Here is a 19,590-nt window from a genome sequence, read left to right on the forward strand (position 1 = left end):
TTCCTTCCTTCCTTCCTTCCTTCCCTCCCTTTTTCCCACTACAATATTGCAGTGTGCATAGGAATTTATTCATTTTTTTTCCAATTCATTCACACAAATACCATCTGCCACTGGCCCAGCCCATCTGTTAATTTTTAAAATGTGATGAGTCCGAAAGTTTGACCATGTCTGATACACATGCACACACACATTATAAATAACTTAATATATGATATAATTAAATAAACATGTCTTGGGGCTCCATGAAAAACCTTTGCTTCAAAAAGGGCTCAGTGACTGAATAACTTTGAAAACCCCAAGTGCATGCCCTGACATTGTCCAAAGTGGAGAAAAATTGACCTAAGGGCAGAAAACTCAAAATACACACCAGAAATCACTGTGCAACATGTAGAAATCACTACAAATCAGCACTAGATTTGAAGTTACTTCTCATAGAGTTTTCTTGACAGAATTTGTTCAGAGGGGATTCTCCATTGAATTTCTCTGACGCTGAGAGAGGTTATCTCTCTCAGAGGGTTTAGATAGCCCACTTACTTACTTACTTACTTACTTACTTAGGTGATCCCTCGTTGGACGAGTAAGATGGTCTTCCATTATGGGTTTCCTTGTGGGTCCGCATGTGGCTGTGGAGCCCTATTCTTGCTCTTCATCTTTTAATCCTCATCTCTGGAGTCATAGTCTAATACTTAATCCACTATGTCATGTTAATACCTATTTTACCTCTACTATGTTTTAATTTATGTTTTAAGCTATTCTGGATTCAATCTTAGATAAATGTGGGATATAAATAAAATGGCTGAAATCTAATTTTCTGTTCTACTTAGATCATCTACTTAGATTATCATAGGAAATCACTCATGGCTGATTGTGTTTGTCTTCCAGAGGTAGAGTCTTAATGGTGGGTCCATAAATTACTGACCATGAAGACTTATTCTGGATCCACATGGATTTTCACATTGATGGCACAGATTTCGAGATAGAAGGCAGTCAAGGCAAGGGTTTGCTTGATGTGCCTTTCTCTTCCTCTTCAAAATCCATAGCACCAATGGTGACAGCTGGCCTCCAGTTACAACACTCAAGTGTCAGGGCTTCTCAGTTCTCAGTATTTATACCACATTGCTTTAGGTTAACTTTAAGTCCATCTTTAAATCTCTTTTATTGTCCAACATTACTTTTTCCATTCTTAAGTTGCCTTTGAAATTCTGTAAATTTCTTGGGAAGGCAGGCATACAAATGTCAGCATTCTGGAAGAAGCAAAGACCACCGACATTGAAACAATAATTCTCCACCATGAACTTCACTGGACTGGCCACATTGCCCAATGTCCGATCACAGTCTCCTAAGCAGTTACACTACTCTCTACTTAGAACAGACTCTCTGAATCAATCGGAACTTAATTAATCAACAATTGCATATATTCCGTGGAGTCAATGGGCCTGTTTTACTTGGGAGACCATTCAATACCAACCTAATCATATCAATAGTAATAACTAAAAAAATACAGCCATAAATGTGCCATTTGTTGCACTCATATGTACAATCACCAGTACTTTGCTGGCAGTGGGAGCGGGGGGGGGGGGGAGCCCTGATATCACACAGTGCTGAATAGAATAGTATAGTACATTTGAGAGTTTGATATCACACAGCTCGATCATATCATGTATTTCTCATGCTAGAAAAATGCACATCCTGAACTCATCAGCCTACAGTTTTGTATACAACTGAATTCAACTCCAGATGATCTCAAGACAAGAACAGTTAAGACAATAATACAGCAAGACATGGGGAAATGTAGATGGATATTTTTTAATTTGTGAAGCCTGGGGATGTGGCCAGGGTCATTGGAGAGGTGAGAGCTATCACATGTATTCTAGATAATTGCCCTTCCTGGCTGATCAAATAGGCCAGAGGGGGACTGTAAGAGTGGGTGAAGGAGGTGATCAATGCCTCCAACTTGTCTGAAGGAAGCAATTGTGACATCTACATTAAAAGGCCGTCACTGACCCCCCCCCCCAATAGATAACTTTTTAATATAATTGTGCAATTCCAGCATTTAAAAGTAAAAAAGCAATTATAAATACATATAATAAAACAGCCTGCTTGAGAATAGTGAGAAGGTGGGGGAGAGGGAAAGAAGAAGGTGAGAGGAAAATCCTACCCCTTACCTTTTGGAACACAAACAGAAGGAACCCATTTGCACCAATGTATGTGATGGGAATGTTGTGGGATTTGGACCTAATGATGGGTTTTACCCATTTATACGTAGAGATGGGAGAAACACTTGGGTGGCAAGGAGGCAGAACAGTAGCGGAATACGTGCATTGTTTTGTGATAGGAAGCTGTAATACCTGTTTACCTGCCTCATGTGAGAAAGTCTTAAGTGTCATTTCCATGTGATATAAGTTAAGTACACAATTACCACAACTTTAAAGTGCAGATGACATTTCATAGGCAATAGCCATCAATAATTATATAATAATAACTTTATTTTTGTACCCCACCTCCATCTCCCCGGAGGGACTTGGGGTGGCTTACATGGGGCCAGGCCCAAACAACACAGTTAAAATATAGCATGCTAAAATACATACCAACAGTAGAAAACATAATAAAACCAACAACATTATAAAAATAAGCATCAAACCAACAAACCATACCGTAAAATGAATTTGCACCAGTTCACAGGTGGGTGAACTGGTGCAAAAACAATTAAAGGAAAGGGCTAATGGATAAAATGCATAAATCATATGACAGCAGTAAGATAGGAAACAATATAAGGTTGGTCACTATAGCTTTGGGTACAAGCAGTAATAAGGTGGAAGGATGAGATTTTGTGTCCTAGCTGGACCCAAGAAAGAGTATAGGACAAGTAGAGTTTTATAGTAGCAGTGAGTAGACTTCTAAGACAGAAGCTTTGGCATACTTATTTCCAGAGACTGTTAGGAATGACCTTGTCATCAAACTAACAAACCTGAGCATTACTGTGTAGTCCAAAAACACAATTGAAAAAAAAAAGATTTTGCAGACATATACTTCCCCTTTGATTGAGGACCCAAAACATTAATTAACTCACTGTGAAGCAGCCTTTTTCATAATTAGCTATCCCAAAGGACTAATGCTGCAAGAGAGTTATTGTAGATGTTACTTTTTCATATTATGTGAATATTAATTGTAGCTGAATATTCTGTGCTAATATTATCATGTCAAACAGCAGAACACGTGTAATTTAATATGCTGCAGTCAATAGTCATTAGGCATTAAGTTTTAGCTAAGTGCTCATATTGAAAACCTTCTCAGGTTTTTTTGACATTTCAAAGCCCCCTCCCCTCCATTATATGAAACAAAACAATTCCTCCCACTCCCAACTCCCACAATCATTTTACATACCTTGGCATAACAGATTCTTAATCATTTAGGTAAAAATGTTAGCAGTGATTTAAATAGATCGAAACTGTACAAAGATACATTGTGTGGAAAATATGAAAGTTTGGGGTTTTTTTTATTACAGGTTAATGGAACAGCAACTTTGACAGTGAATCCAGAAAGATAAGGATAATTTGATTGATTGATTGATTGGAAAGATGAGACTGCTTTCAGCTTTCAGAGTTGTTTTAGATTCCTCTAGGAATTCTAACATATATGTATACCATCATTGTGTAGGATAATTGTACAATCAAGACTTTTATCTTCAGTCAATGAAAGCAGACCATTTGTATGAGGCTCCCTGCTAACCTATAAAATTACATGAAAAATATGTAACCCAAGACATAGATGGATTGATTGATTTATTCTATTTGTACCCCGCCTTTCTCTACATATAGCAACTATTCAATGCATTTGAACAAACAAAGTTTAAATACATTAAAATTAAATATTTAAAAATTAAAAGTAAATATACATTAAAACATATAAATATTGTAGTCACAATTCAAATCACACTATCCATAATCATAATTCAGGACCATTCCAGTGGTCATAATTTCATGGCTATTATTACATTATAGATTAATCTCCAAAGACTTGACCGCAGAGCCAGGTTTTTTACTTTCCTTCTGAAGGCCAGGAGGGAAGGAGCTGCTCTAATATCACTGGGGAGGGAGTTCCACAGCTGAGGGGCCACCACTGAGAAGGCCTGTCTCTTGATCCCACCAGATGCACCTGCGCAGAATGCGGGACTGAGAGCAGAGCCACCCCAGACAATCTTAACCTCTGAGGTGGTTTATAGGGGGAGATACATTCCGACAGGTAAACTGGGCCAGAACCATTTAGGGCTTTATAGGCTAAAGCCAGCACTTTAAATCAAGTACAACATCAGTTTCCAAAGACAGATTATTGTTCAGTTGGTAGTAAAATGTCATTTTAACTTTGGACAATGCTATTCTATATTATGATTCTATATTGTTCTATCTCACTTTCTTATTCTTATATTATTCACTGACCTTGTGCTTCCATAGGGCGAGATGCCTTGTCTGCTAGATATTTTTATAGGCCGGAAGAGAGATTGTGAAACAGAACCATGAGAATTCAAATTTAGAACCATGGTCAGTAGAAGCATCCCATGCTTTTGCGAAGAGGGTCTGTAAATAATCACTGTTCTGGTGCTGTCTTTCATTCATCTACATTTTAATTGCTTGTTCTATGTTGTGCTTTCAAGTCATTTCTAATTTATGGTGACTCGAAGGTGAACCTATCATATGGTTTTTCACTGCAAACTTTGTTCAAACATTAGTTCTTTCTCCCTCTTCCTTTGATATTTCCTTAGAATTGTGACTCCTTCCATGCTCGTACTCTCTTATTCACCCTAGCAATCCTCCTATGTTAGAACTCAAATGTTATTTAAAAAAAATATGATATGTCAGTGTGATTGTTAAACCAGACATTGCAGATCTGGATCCTCATAGTGTGAGGTGCTGCAGGGAAGGACTCACCTTTGGTGACCTTCAATGACTACACAAAGAAGCCAGTATCAAGCTGAATCAAGCACAGAACACCATAAGTTTATAAGCTGTCTCTCCCCCTTTTTCTTCCCTCTTTAGTTGATGACTTAATCCACCCTTCTTCCTCCAGTACAAAGTGAGATACGCTTGTTATTTTAAGACCATGTAGGATTTTGTTCCCCCCCTTTTTTTAACGTACCCTGGGTTTTTTTATCTACCCCACACTTTGACAATTGGCTCTGTATTATGTCTTTAAATAAGTAATCATTTGACAGGGTGTAGGAAAGAGAATTTAGAATTATGGTTAATATCTTGGCACCCTGACTGAGAGGGCTCTGGAACTGTCTTTTTAGGTCCTGTGACCTAGGGGAGAGAAGGAATTACACTATTACCGGTCTGGGGCTTTGCTCTCATTTAAATTCTGTGACTTGGGTGGACTTCCTTGGGGTTGTCTTCCAGTAGATGGCCAGAGAGGGGGGAACCCAACTTGGGTTACCCTTCTGGCTTAGGTAGTTTGCACAACACTCTACGTTTCACCCTCTAAATATTACATTACAAACTACATACTCTTTTGCAAACATAACATTGTTATGTATCCATTAACCCCATTTACTTCCAAGTTGTCATAACATGCAGACTTATTCCTTTCCACTTTCAAGGCATCTGTGTTCCTGTGAAATAGAAAGCTTGCCCTCAGAGGCTCTGATGTAATGCAGGCTACACAATCTCACAGATGTGTGTAGTCCTCTCCTGTTTTTCTTAATGTGAGGAAGGCTAGGATGGAAGAGAGCTGAAGTTCATTCATTCTGTTCAATTGTCTTCACTTCCTGTTGGTGCTGATAGAAATCTCGTTTGCATGTATAGCAGTGGGCATGTAGGGTTCCTTTTCATTGCTGACATACAAACAGCTTGCAGGGCCTGTGATTCTCTTTGTACCAGCACTACTGTTCTCATCACTATACCTTTCCAGACAATTTATTTAAAAGGTTATGAAGAAAACTGGCACAGATGAAAAGAAGACTACAAATGGGTTCAGGAAAGATGCAACTTCTTTTGATTGACTTGTCATGGAAGACGTCAAATCATTTTCAATGAGACTAAATTGATCTCAGAGCACTCTTAACTTCAGGCACACACGCGCACGAGCATACACAGCTTTTTCCTTTTTAGATTTCCCCTTCCTTCCTTCCTTCCTTCCTTCCTTCCTTCCTTCCTTCCTTCCTGGGAATTAACAGAATTCATATACTATTATGTTCCAAGAAGGCTATTGATTTGCTACAGTCAGGAAAAAAAAACTAGATATTTCATATCATCATGATTTCCATCATGCAATTATTTTGTTTCTATTTCTTTTGAGTCTGCGTATTTGGCTTTCAACTGGGAATTTCTATTTTTCATTATTTCTTGGTTGTCAAACACTGCTGCATTGTGGCCTAAAGCCAGTGATCATCTCTGTATCAGAACTCAGCAGGAGATGATGAATGGCAAAAGACTGCAGTAAAGCAGGCCAAAATAAAACACATCTGCTCAACCACCCACTTTTTTCTCTCTCCACTGCTTCTTTGCATTGGGTGGGGATGGGGGACTGTATCTATGTATCCTCTTTATAAATGAGCTAATGAATGGTTATTGCAACATGTATGTGTGTGATTGTGACAATGGTATAGATTTCTCAGATGTGGCCTTTAATATGACTTGCTTAAAGACTCAATTTATACAATCATCCTTAAAAGATAAGTCAGACCTCCAGAGGGAAAAACAGCTATCTATGTGAAGAAAATATAAGAGCGGGGGAGAGATATGCCTCTGCTACTGTATCTGTAAATTGATACAATAATTAGGGGTGGGGGGGGGGGGTTGTATGTGGTGACTGCTACCTAGGACAGTCAGCCCTCAATATTTACTGGTGTAGGACTCGAGGATACCCACAAAAGTGAGGGGAGGGTGTGTGAATAAAAATGTTTGGCATTGTTTTTACCTGAAATAATAGTTTTCTAGGAGTCTCTTAATCCTCCAAATGGAAGCTGGCCAAATAATCATACTGTAGGACAGTGGTTCTCAACCTGTAGGTCCCCATATGTTTTGGCTTTCAACTCCCAGAAATCCTAACAGCTGGTAAACTGACTCTATGGAGAATTGTGGTGAAGAATCTAGAGATTCCTAGAGACAACAAATTAATTAAACCCATAAATAAACAAGTCCACAGACATTAAACCAGCCAGTGTGAAGGGACAGTTGTACTTCCAAGAGTAATCAGAGTCCCAATTCAGAAATCAGCCAATTCCTAGGAGACTCTCTTTTGTTTTCTTATCCATGGGGAGGGAAGCCAACCACCCTTCAGCCCATGCTCCCAGGAGCTCCTAGAAACATTAACTGGAAAGATTTCACTTCTGCGGGAGAGCAGGAGAGGGGGCAAATAGTCATCTGGTCATATTCTTAAAAACCCAGTTCAAAATGTCATATTTCTGGTGACAGTATCAGTGTTTTCATGGAATCTGATGTCACTTCATCCTTTTTTAAATTGTTTTCTTGCCAAAATATTTTCCTGGAAATTATCCAAGAGGATAAACAATACAAGAATAGTAAAATACACCATTAAGAGAACCAATAAAATAGACAACAGCAGCAGGGATGACAACGTATTGCTTAGCATCTTTACGTCTTTGTGATTATAAAGTCTATATTATTTTGTTGTAGTCCTTGCTGTAATCTTCACTCCCCATAAGAAGTAGTGTTAAATATATATTAGAAATGGGGGGAAATAAGAAAAATTGGTTGGTTGTTTACAGTAATTTGAACCTTCTTAAAATTCATTGCTCTGAAGAAAATAAGCAAATCATTCAGTTTTCTTCCCATTTCAAGAAAATAGTTAAAAACTGTTCAGTTTCCAAAGGCATTTTTCTAGCAGAGTGAAAGTGCTACACAATCATCTGACTCAACATGTTTTTGCTTGCTTAGCACAGGCATGTAGTGGCGGGTTGTCCAGCTGTATTCTGATAGTCAGTGCACAATGGCATCACTGTTTATGACATCCAAAAGATGCCTGAGAAGTCCTGGAACATATCTGCACCATTGTGCAGCATCTAGAAGAATATAGTCAAGTGATTCTTTGTAATGTTCTGCACCCCTCTCCAGAAGCTACATACATTGGGGCAAAGGACATTTGTGCAGACTTCCTGGAACTCTTCTGGTAGTCCTGGAGGTTGATGTCATAATTGTATAGTGGCCTCAACCATATTAGTCAAATTCTCTAGTAAATGATTTTTTTAACCAAGTGATGGAAGATACTCAAGATTGCATTTTCAGTGTCTTCTGTAATACCAAAGTCTTCTAACTTCATGAATGATAGTGATCATAGAGATGTAAGGAATTTGTTCCTGCTGTTGTTATTGTTGTTATGCCCTGAAATCACTTCTGAGTTGTCATGACCCTAGTATGAACCTATCATGGGTTTTTTCTTGGCAGAATTTGCTCAAAGAAGGATGACTTTATCTTTCTCTGAGGCTGAGAGAGTTTGACTACACCAAGTAGGTTTCCATAGCTGAACATTGGTTCAAAACCTGGTCTGTCTATGTCCTAATTCTATTTTTTCTTCTTTTTAAAGAGGACCAACAGCCAAGATATTCTTTCAGTTCTGAACAGTTCCTAGATAAAAAAAATTGTGCTGAAAATTGTGAACAGAAAACCCTATGTCTGAGTCTCTGTAAAATAATCCCTTTGTTTCACAAATCCCTGAAATGTCTATTGTTGTTGAAAAATACATACAACATCTCATAATCTCACCTACGATAGAGAACATTTTGATATTATTTTTCTGGCACGGATGAATTAAATAAAATGGACACCCGAAGTGCCTAAGAAAAATGCAGTGTTGAAAATCTGTTTCCAAGTTTTCCCAAAGTTTACATCTTGTTTGGAAAAAAAGAGATGCTGTTTTCTGTTTTATTCTCAGCATGATTTAGAATTTCTTTACAAGGTAGGATCATTCATTAGTGTTATAACATGGCCAGCGGTGGTGTGTGTGAGACCTGAAGACATGCTGGCTGTCTGATCTGGAAAAAAAAGCCTAGTGGGAAAATTACTTTATAATGTTTTCCCCTGGGCTTTAATTGAAGCATGGGAAGTGAAGGAAGCTGCAGGCATTGTCAAAAGCAAGGTTCTCCCATCACATGCTGCCTGTGGTGGCCAGTTTGTAATGAAAGAGAAAAAAAAATCCCGCACCCTAGCTATCTTACTGGCAACATCATGTCTTGTAGTCTTTAAAAGCAACTTTTCTATGAAATGGAATGGCAGGCATAACTACAATGGAAAAATAAATTATAGATGTGTGTTTATTTGACTATGAAATTTATCACATGAGGTTGCTATCCCATACCAGTTGCAACTTCACTGATTCTGGCAACATAACGAGTGAGGATCCTCACTATTACACCAGATGACATTCACACAGTTGTACTGATTTGATGACCTACAGTCCCATGGCTAAACTCCCTCTTAGCTACATAACTGCACTCCCGCAGTTCCACTTTTCTGACAAGTTTTAAAAGTATTTTGAAATTCCAGCTTACTAATAACATAAAGAGAGAACTCAACGTTAATGAATTTCTTCCTCAGGAATACTAATGAGGAGAATAAGAGAGAAGGAGAACCCCATTCCCTGATGTAATTTCAGTGCCAACATACTAGCTCAACAACAGAATGGGCTGATTGCAACAGATATGTGATAGGAAGGGGACCTGATTGGTGGCTATGGGTGGGGTTTCCTATCAAGAGCAGGGAATGGGTTAGTCATGGGGAGGAGGAAGCAAACTAGCAATAGAGTGTGTACATGGATATCTGCCTCATTGCTAATTTGCCACTTTCATGTGATAAAGTCCTATGAGTAAATTTCTGCTTAAGTGAAATGATACCGAAAGTATGGTGTAGAGTACTTGTCTACCTGGAAATGGCATGTGCTCTATAAACAAAGATGCCTACTGTTGTATTTTATTCATTACTGGCCACACAGACATAGTGTACAAGACTAGATGGATCAAAAGTAGATATGGCCTTTTCCCCATTGTGGGACCCACATTAAACTGAATTTTTAGTTAATTTATTATTTACAATGATACCTACTTCTCACTTTGTCCAAGCAGCTCTAAGTGACACAAACACCTTCCTTGTGTCCTTAACAACCCTGAGAAGCATGCCAAGTTGAAAGAAGAGAGTAAATTGCTCAAAGTCAGCCAGTAAACTCAATGGCTTGGTAGAGAGAACTTGAAACAAGGCTCTCAAACTGTTCAAAATATTTCAACTTAGTTTTTAATGGCATGCAAAGAGATGCTAAAATATTTTACATTACCAAAATATTTATGCCCAGACTATGAAATATTGTTTTACTTCCTTGCTTTTTTTTTTTTACCATTTCTTTTCCCAGCTTCACACATCCAGAGTCCAAACCGAACTAATGGGGTTCCATTTGGAATTTGTGGGAGGTAGGACACATTTACTTTTTCTCACATCATTCTGTCCCTTTCAGTACTTGGTCTCTTTCACATTACACTTTTATAGGACAATAAATCCACTTTAACCTCTATGGCAACATCCTGTGGAATCATGTGGCACACACTTTAGAAGATCACTAAGGCTCTTTGGCTAAGAGTTCTAAATACCAAAAGAACTACAAATTCCAGGAATCCATAGGATGGATTCATGGCAATTATAGTGGAATCATAATGACATAATTTTGGAGTTTGAAAAAAAATTACCTTTTAAAAAAAACAACAACCTGAAGTTTTTACCACCTTGAATAAGAAGAAATGTATGAATGACAGTAAACCTATTGAATTTTTGTGAAATTCAATAGATATAATTTCCCCTAGTATGGAAACAACTATACACTTGACATACATACATACATAGATAGATCAGACTTATGTGAGTTAAGCAAAAATACCATGCCCTACTAAAAAAAAATCCAATTTTCTATATGTTTGTGTTTAGGGATTTTATGGGGGGCGGGGTTGACAAAAAGCCTTTCAAATCTGAATATTAAGACATTTGCATTTTATTTATGCATTTATATCGTATCTTGTTTTGTCTTAACAGGGCTCCAAGGTAACTCACAATACGGTAGATTTAAAACACAAAAATATAACCATATGAACTACCTCATTGAAACACTGATACTTTTAAATGGAATCATTTAAAAGCATAATGATAACAATAAAAGTGCAACACAGAGAGACACACTACTAAAATATCTTTCTTCATCACCTGTTGTTGCTGTTTTATATTCTGCCTTTTCTCATGTCTTGGCACTTAATACAGTCTGGAAAAATTAGAAGAGATGCAGCATAAAATGTTTTTCATTGCATAAAAGAAAAACACATTGTTAAAAGCCTCTCTCCCCTACAAGCAATTAGTTACCAAAATCCTATTGGAAAAAAAATCAAGTCTTTGCATCTCACTATGGAGGGTGCTCTTTTTTTCATGTCAGAAGCGACTTTAGAAACTGCAAGTCGCTTCTGGTGTGAGACAATTGGCCGTCGGTAAGGATGTTATCCAGGGGGTACCCAGATGTTTTTGATGTTTTACCATCTTTGTGGGAAGCTTCTCTCATGTCTCCACATGGGGAACTGGAGCTGACAGAGGAGCTCATCCATGCTCTCCCCAGATTCGGACCTCCGACCTGTCGGTCTTCAGTCATGCTGGCACAAGAATTTAACCCACTGAGCCACTGGGGGCTCTTATGGAGGGTGCCTGTCTAGCATATATAAAAAGGAAGTTCCAAAGCGTGGGAGAAGCAACCAAGAAGATAATTTCTTTTTCTCTACGAGACATAACTTTGAGGATGGTGGGATCAATATTCCCTGAAAATACACACACACACACACACACACACACAAATACACACACATGTACATGTATATACACATAAATACGCACACATGCACACACACACACATTTCAGTCCTTTAGATAATGGATTTCTGAATTATATATGGCTTTATAGCTGATATCAGCACTTTGAACTGTGCTTGGAAACAGATCAGTAGCCAGTAGCCAGTAAAACTGAAGTAATGTAGCTAATCCTGGTAAATAATCTGGTTGCAGCTCTTTAGATGGTTAAAATTTCCAAGCTCAAGTTAACCCAAGTTTACCACTGAACTAGGAGAGCAAGATGCAGACTTGTGTGTACAAGAGGACTTAAACTAAACAAGCACAATTTGAATATCGATTCCTAGTATTTTGATCAGTTTGCTTCACCTCTATCTTTCCTGGATTATGTTTCAATTTGTTTTTCCTCATCTGGCCCATCATTGTCCATTACTGTCAACTGACCATAATTTAGAACTAAAAGAGCTCTCTTTCATTTTAGGTAAATAAATACTAGAATTATGTGTCATCGATAGCAATGTCATAAGACCACCGCAAACTCCATAAATTTCACCCAGTAATTGCATGTATAAATAGCATGCTAAAGAAATCTAAGCCCTCAAGAACCCCTCATAATAGCAGTCAAGTGGTTGAACAGGAGTTCCCCAGCACTACCTGCCAAACAAGAAAGAAAACCCCCCAAAATGATATCATGGGCAAAAGTATCAAAAACTGCTAACAAATGTAGCAGAATTAATGGGCATATTCCAGTTCCTGGCATAAGTTAGCCACCAAGGTGATCAAAATGTTTCTATATCATACTAAAAACAAAATGAAATGGGTCTAGATAATTCATCTCATCCAGAAATTCCTGGAGTTGGGCAGCCACCACATGCCCTGGTACTTTGCCCCAAAAGGAAGTATTGAAAACTGGTTGTCCAAAATGATGAAATTCAAGGACTTTTTCAAGACTGGTTTTACAACGACCTCCTCGAGGTATAATGGAACTTTGCCTTGTTTTTAGTGGTGAATTGATCATTCCTTGTATCTACTCAGCTAATCTACCTCTGGTCTTTTCAATAAGCCAGGAAGGGCAAGGATCTAAACAGACGTGGTGGCTCTCACCTCACCTGCCCACATTCTATTCTGACAAATTACAATTGACTGAGAATAAGTTCTCATCCTTCCTTGACCAGGAGCAGCCCAACACTGCTGAAATAGCTCTAACATGTCAGGCAGCAGCCTCTACCAGCATTTGCTTTAGGGCAGACCTGTCTGTGTCCTTTCATTTGTAAAGGGAGAACGCCTTCCTTCATTAAGTCAGCTTCTGCTCTGCTGTGCATCCAAGCATCAGTTAAGTTGTACAAGCAGAAAAGTGAAGGAATTATGCAGCATGACATTAGAAAGCTGTAGAAAGCTTCCCCACTTTTTTTTGGTTTATTGAAATGTTATTTGAAAGTTAACTGTCTGACCTTCAAAATCAAAAGCAGAAATCTGAATCAAGTTGAAGTGAAAAAGGAACCCAAATATCATAATGCTTTCCATTCACAAACAGATGCCACAGAATATAACAAGAAAGGTCTCAAACCAAACTTCTAACTTAGCTTCACTCAATATTGCATGTTTTAATAGAGTGAACCAATTAGTGCATTTCTATATAATTTGTATAGTCCAAATGGTATTGCTTTCAAATCCTCCTAGAGAGTGCAGAGTGGAAAAAGTGGATTTATGGATGGTTTCCATTGGAAAGCTCAAGGACAAACCTGTATTGGACATAATGCAGCCTGATGGATATTTTGGAGTCTCTAATTCTACTGACATGTTTGTATCCTCCCCAGAACTATTTATTCCTGCTACCTTATTTGTTTATTAAATCTAGAATTTGTTTTGCAACAATATATCCTTCAGCATTCTTTTTACTAAATACAGTAAGTTCTGAAAGTGAAGGGATTTTCTGTAATTCAAAACAACTGTCTTCAAATAATGTGTATCAGACTGTCCTTATTTAGCTGTCTTGGTTCAGGATATGTGAAATCCGAGCCTTTCATTTTCATTTCTCTCTTATGGCACGCCAAAGCACTTGTTCAGGATGCTATGCTATAATTGTGTCTATGGTGTTTTCTTAGCTCAGTTCCAACATTTATTTATTTATGTTTGAAAATCAAATTTTTTCATCATATTCCCAGCTCAAAGGCACAGATACTAGTACAAATTGTCACATTGTATTTGCAATGGCCTTAATTGAATATTGTGCTTTCAAATCACAAGAAATCAAACAAACCTGCAGAGCTATGAATAGATGTGACTAACTAGAAAAGACTATAGTGTTTGGTAAGGTTTGGTAAAAAGAAGAAGACCACATTCCAGAACAGATAGTATCAATGCCATGCTTGTTGTGTTGATGGTATGATGACTTGGATGTCTCTCATTCGTGGTGTTATCATGGCTGTTAACAACAAAAATGTAGAAATTAGCAGTGTCCCTTATTCTCAAAGTGTAGAAGAAAACAACTCAGTCATCAGCCATATGCTTCACCTCATTCAAAATTACAGAGTACTTAGGATAAATGTAGACAGAAAAAAGTGTGATACACAGGATGTGCAACATGTGGATTGTGAAGTCATTTCCTTTATTTTTTAGTGCAATGCCATAATAAATAATTACACTTAAGTACTATTATTTCTTAGGAGTGTGCATGATTTCATTTTGATGTACTGGATTTGGGGGATTCAGGGGATTTGGCTGTCGAATTCCCAGAAACGAGCCTGGCAGGGAGCATCCAAAGCCTTAGCCAATATGCATTATATTACAGCACCTGGATCTTTTCAGCTAATGGGGGGTAATGGGGTGGAGCGTCACTTTACTTGAGGTGGCATGTGGGCATCCTTGCAAATCAGTCAAGCTGCAGGTCCTCCTCCTCTTTCTTCCATGGAAGTCTCCTCCATCCATTTCCAAAGCTCCCCCCCCCCCCCCAGTGCCATCTTGAGGCAAATGGGAACTCACTTTACCGGCAGCACTTTGTGTGGTGTAGGAATTGAAGGAGGCATGATGGGAGTTAAGGTTTTGTGTTTTCTCTGTGTGTTTCTCACTTCATTTCTCAGCCAATGGGAGGCCTAGTTTGCTATATCAATTTTCCTCCCCTCTTGTGGTGTGCACTTGGAACTTCAGTCCCCAGAACCCCCTCTTCTTGTTTTTTTTTTAAAAAAATGTCATAGTTAAAACTTTCCAAAACTCAGTGGATTGGTGAATTGTTCTGAAACTTGGCAGGCTTGCAGTTGTAAATATGGTCTACAGGTGATGTGAGTTTTGTACTGATAGGCCTAAAAATGATGGCGAAATGAGCCTTTAAATTTTTCCATTTGGTGTCAATAGACCAAATCTTACCAGAACAAAAACAGAACCCCCCCCCCCTCCCAATTTTGGGAACTTCCCAGTAAACCATATGGGGGGGGGGGGGGCTGAAAACAGGAGCAAAACTGGTACAGGTTTTTGCCCAGTCATACACCCCTATTATTTCTGTGCCTACCCAAATAGGTATACTAATATTTGATCCCATTGCTTATATCATGCATTAAATAAAACCTTCACTTCCAATTACTTCCTTTCAGGCTAAATGTTAAACTATGTATAGCGCAGAACATAGTGTGTGTGTGTGTGTGTGGGGGGGGATCTATTGAAATATGGAATGTTCAATTATTTGTATATTTAGTGGATAAGGGAATAAATCTGACTACAATTATAATTCTAGTCACCTATTTACAAAACATATAGGCGTAACATGTGAAAAGACGGTGCTTTTTCTAGCTGTTTCCCCCCCCCCCCTCTTTATATGTAAAGCAATAATTTTTAAAAAGACAGCTTCATCAATGCATGAAAAAACTCAGTGTATTCAGTAACCTTGAAAAAAAATCAAAGTTCTGGTACTGCATCTCTTGTTTACACTGGAGATGGAGGCAGATAGGGCTGTCAACCGTTCTATACTGATCTACAGCAATGAATACAGATTTTGGGAGAAAAATGTGATGTTGGTATCTTAGGATTACTTTTGGGACTACAGCTTCCAGAAGTCTTCCACCTTCACAGTTGGTTAAAAGAATGTGAGAATTTTACTTTGTAAGAAGTTAACTTTTATAAACTTTGGAATGGAGAGCCACCTGTGGGCAATTCTTATCTTCTTAGTAAAGAATGCACAGTTTAATCAGATAAGACACATTTATTATTGTTTAACTGCTAGCAATTCCTGAGGGGTATATATTAAAAAAAATTCTGGAAAAATTAGGAAATACTTGCTCTAGCCCATCAGACTGAGACCAAGAAAAAGTTCTATTCATTTTCTTCCCATTCTTCCTAGATTATCTATTACTCATAAAATATTTCTTCTCACATCCACACTGCAGGAACCCACAATTGTGGGGAGGAGTTGTCCCATAGTCCTCTCCACAATTCTATAGCCTGGGGTAGGAGCTGACAAAGGTATAAATGAGAAAAAAATCTAGAAATGAGGAGGGACAAGTCTCAGTTTGTTTGATCATCTGCTGTGCAATTGTGGATGAAGCCTCAAAACATGTTTAATATATGCAAATCATGATTTATTGTGATATGAAAATATGACAAATTTAAGTGTTATGCAATATGAGAATATGATATGTGCAGAAGGTGATATGAGTATTGCAGATGGCTGTCTTATTATAAATGGTTATCATATGCAAAGAGATCTTGTACAATAATAGAAATTAATTGTGAAAATGAAATTGGAAGCATAAGCTTTCATAGACCATAGTGGTTATTTAATTTGGGACCATTCTAGAACATTACATCCCCGAATTTAACACAATGGTAGCCAGATGGTTTGCACTCTCTACAGCAGTGCTTCTCAACCTGTGGGTTCCTCAGGTGTTTTGGCCTACAACTCCCAGAAATTCCAACCAGTTTACCAGCTGTTAGGATTTCTGGGAGTTGAAGGCCAAAACATCTGGGGACCCACAGGTTGAGAACCACTGCTCTACAGAATTGTATAGGTGTCCAGAAAATCCAGCTGAGATGGCACAGACCTCATTTGTCCTCTGTATAAACTAGTTGTCATAGTTGCATCCATTGAGGTCATAATGGTGCTCCTAAGCAACCAGCAATGATGGGGTAGTGACCCCCCCCCCCCGTCCTTCTTGCTAATCACACAGGCACCACATTCAGACCTCAGCAGACATGGCTTCAATGGTACTTGCAGAGAACCCCATGGCTAGTGGGGAGCAGTGACAGCAATGTGAAGAAATTCCATTGCTTTCCCTGTGGACAACAAATCAGGCTGAAATGGATCTAACCCAGCTGTCCAGATGGCCACAAAGCCCATGGATACTCTGGAATTTCCTCCAAGCTATGGAGTATTCACAGAAAGACATTCAGGTTTTAAGCAAAATGCTCCTGGAACTGACCAAAAGTCCCTGCACACCATGATGACTTCTTGTGCTGGATCTGAGATGAGTGTGAGTGTTTTTATTAATGTAGCCAAGTCCTAAATGTACTCTCTCAGATGAATGTAGTGAAGTACTTAGAAAGCCTCTTTGAAACCACATGCTACCAACTTTGTTCTCCCAGTTATTCTCTAAAATGTGGCAATATCAATTTTTATACTAACATGGCTATGTCTGTGAATTGTATAAGTAATTATGTTAGAAATATCTTTGCAAAGTGGGAATGTTCACTTCATTTTTCTGTACTCATTGTTTATACATTTCTTCTTTTTCCTTTTCCTCTCTCCCCGCCCTCTTTCCAACATAACCTTGACATATAATTGGATTTAAATACTATTATTTTAATATAGGCTGCCTAGTATATACATCTCTGGCCCCAGTATTATTTTGTTGTAGAATAAAAGAAAGGCACATGTACACACACACACTCTGTCGCACACATGCACACAGAGCAGATGCTAACCCCAATAATTTCTTTCCAAACTGTAAAGCACCATGCAGAGCAGGGGGTGTGGTGAAAAGATGGCAAGATACTCATTAAAAAGTGGAAATGATTAAGCAGAAGCTTCAATATTTAATACAAATAGAAGAGAAACATCACCAGGTGCCTAATATGTTCGGGTTTTTAAGTTATATATAGAGAAAAGGATTATATATATAAAGAAAAAGTGAATCTTAATGTGTGTGTACGTAACACACACACACACACACAGTGAGATTCATTTTTTCTTCATACATTCAGTTTACTTATAGTTAGACATTCTAATCTAAACACACAGACATTACAAACACACACACACGTGTGTGCATGTGTATGTGCATATGTGTGCATTTAGATCAGAATGTCAAACTACAGAAAAATCAAATGTTACCTTTTAAACTTCTCATCCTCATTATATTGCAAGGAAATTATTTAGAGTTGTTTACTCCAAAATGTTACAAAGTACTAAGGGGTTCAAATTGATATACAGAACACTAAGCAACATCCCTCTCTCACCTACACTGCTGCCATCTCTCTGTGGATGTATCCATAGCCAAACAGCCTCTTTCAGAGTACCTAATTTACTCTGAAAGTGATTTCTTCAGAGCATGGCTAATTAGAGAAGATGGTGCAAGCTTGTTTTTTTTTCTTCATCTCAGATGATGGCTCTTTATTTATTCTTTTCAATGAGAAAGTGTGTAGATTGATTGTTTATAGAGAAGTCTGTGGAACTCCTCTAGAGTTGTAGTTTCATGTTGACATATTAGCTAACTCTAGAGATCTCATCATGCAGATAAGTCCTCCCCCCCAATTCTGTTTTGTCGGCAATTGCCATCAAAACAACAGGTGCATGGGACACTTTGCACCCACATGCCCGCCTTTCTTCCCTTGTCACAAGAAGGGAACTGGACAAGGCACCCTGTTTCCATCAGATGGAGTAAAGGGGAGAAAAATATGAGTAGCTCCATTAGAACTACCTGAAACACTACTTACCTTGCATCATTGGCAACTCTTCCCTCACCACTTCAGGGATGAATGGGACATGGCCATGCCAGTGTCATGTGATGGCACTCAGCAGGTCCCTTTTCCAAAGTGTAGCAAGGGGCCAAAAGCCCCAAGTGTAATAATGTGGTTGGAGAGCTTTCATCTGTCCTAGACTCTTTTTGTTATGAACTCTACTATAACATGTAAGATCTTGTGTTACTTTGTATCAAGTTTGAACCATATTGAGTATTCATTAGCGATGGGAAATACATTTACTGGATTCACATCTCAGATATCATTTTCTCACTTCCTGAAACAATTAATAGAAAGGATCACATTTTGCCTCAGAAAATCTAGGCCCTGTAAACCGAACACAAAACTATATGATAAAATGATCAGTGTGACATTAAAATGGAAAATAAATGAGAATAATAGTTAGTAACTGTGAAACTCAATGAAAATAAGATAGATAGATTTTCACATCACATGTATCTATGAACAGAGGTGTGGTATGGAAGTTACTTGCTGCAGTTTTTTAAAAATGTATGTGTTACTAGGATGTTATTAAGACAATGGTGTTTAGCCCCAAATGACAGTTCTGTATCAAATGTCCACCCCCTTCTTATGTCTAATTAGAAAACTGCCATATACCAAGTGAAATTGTTCATTAATATTGCTCTTTATGGACTTTCTAACTGAGAAATATTGGCTCTCCTGAATTTCAGACAGGTTATGTAGCAGCTCAACTTGATGTTGGGGATTTGCACTTCCAATAAACTGTTGCAATCCTAGACAGTTGAATGACTGCATTTCTAGATTGTATCAACCATGTCAATACCAAGGAAAATAATACCAAGGAAAA

General features: G+C 38.2%; 1 protein-coding gene across 14 annotated transcripts in view; it reads left to right on the plus strand.

Annotated features, from left to right (window-relative positions):
• Positions 1-19,590, plus strand: part of PCDH7 (protocadherin 7) — a 453,309-nt gene that overhangs the window by 329,067 nt on the left and 104,652 nt on the right. For 6 of the 14 annotated variants that reach the window (XM_060777850.2, XM_060777847.2, XM_060777848.2 and 3 more), the window contains one exon: positions 10,354-10,411. The exons of the other annotated variants lie outside the window; for them this stretch is intronic. In XM_060777850.2, the coding sequence (XP_060633833.2) occupies positions 10,354-10,411 (58 nt within the window). The remainder of the gene's footprint in view (positions 1-10,353; positions 10,412-19,590) is intronic. 14 annotated transcript variants of the gene reach the window in all.

Source organism: Anolis sagrei, chromosome 5, assembly GCF_037176765.1.
Source record: "Anolis sagrei isolate rAnoSag1 chromosome 5, rAnoSag1.mat, whole genome shotgun sequence".
NCBI lineage: Eukaryota > Metazoa > Chordata > Lepidosauria > Squamata > Dactyloidae > Anolis > Anolis sagrei.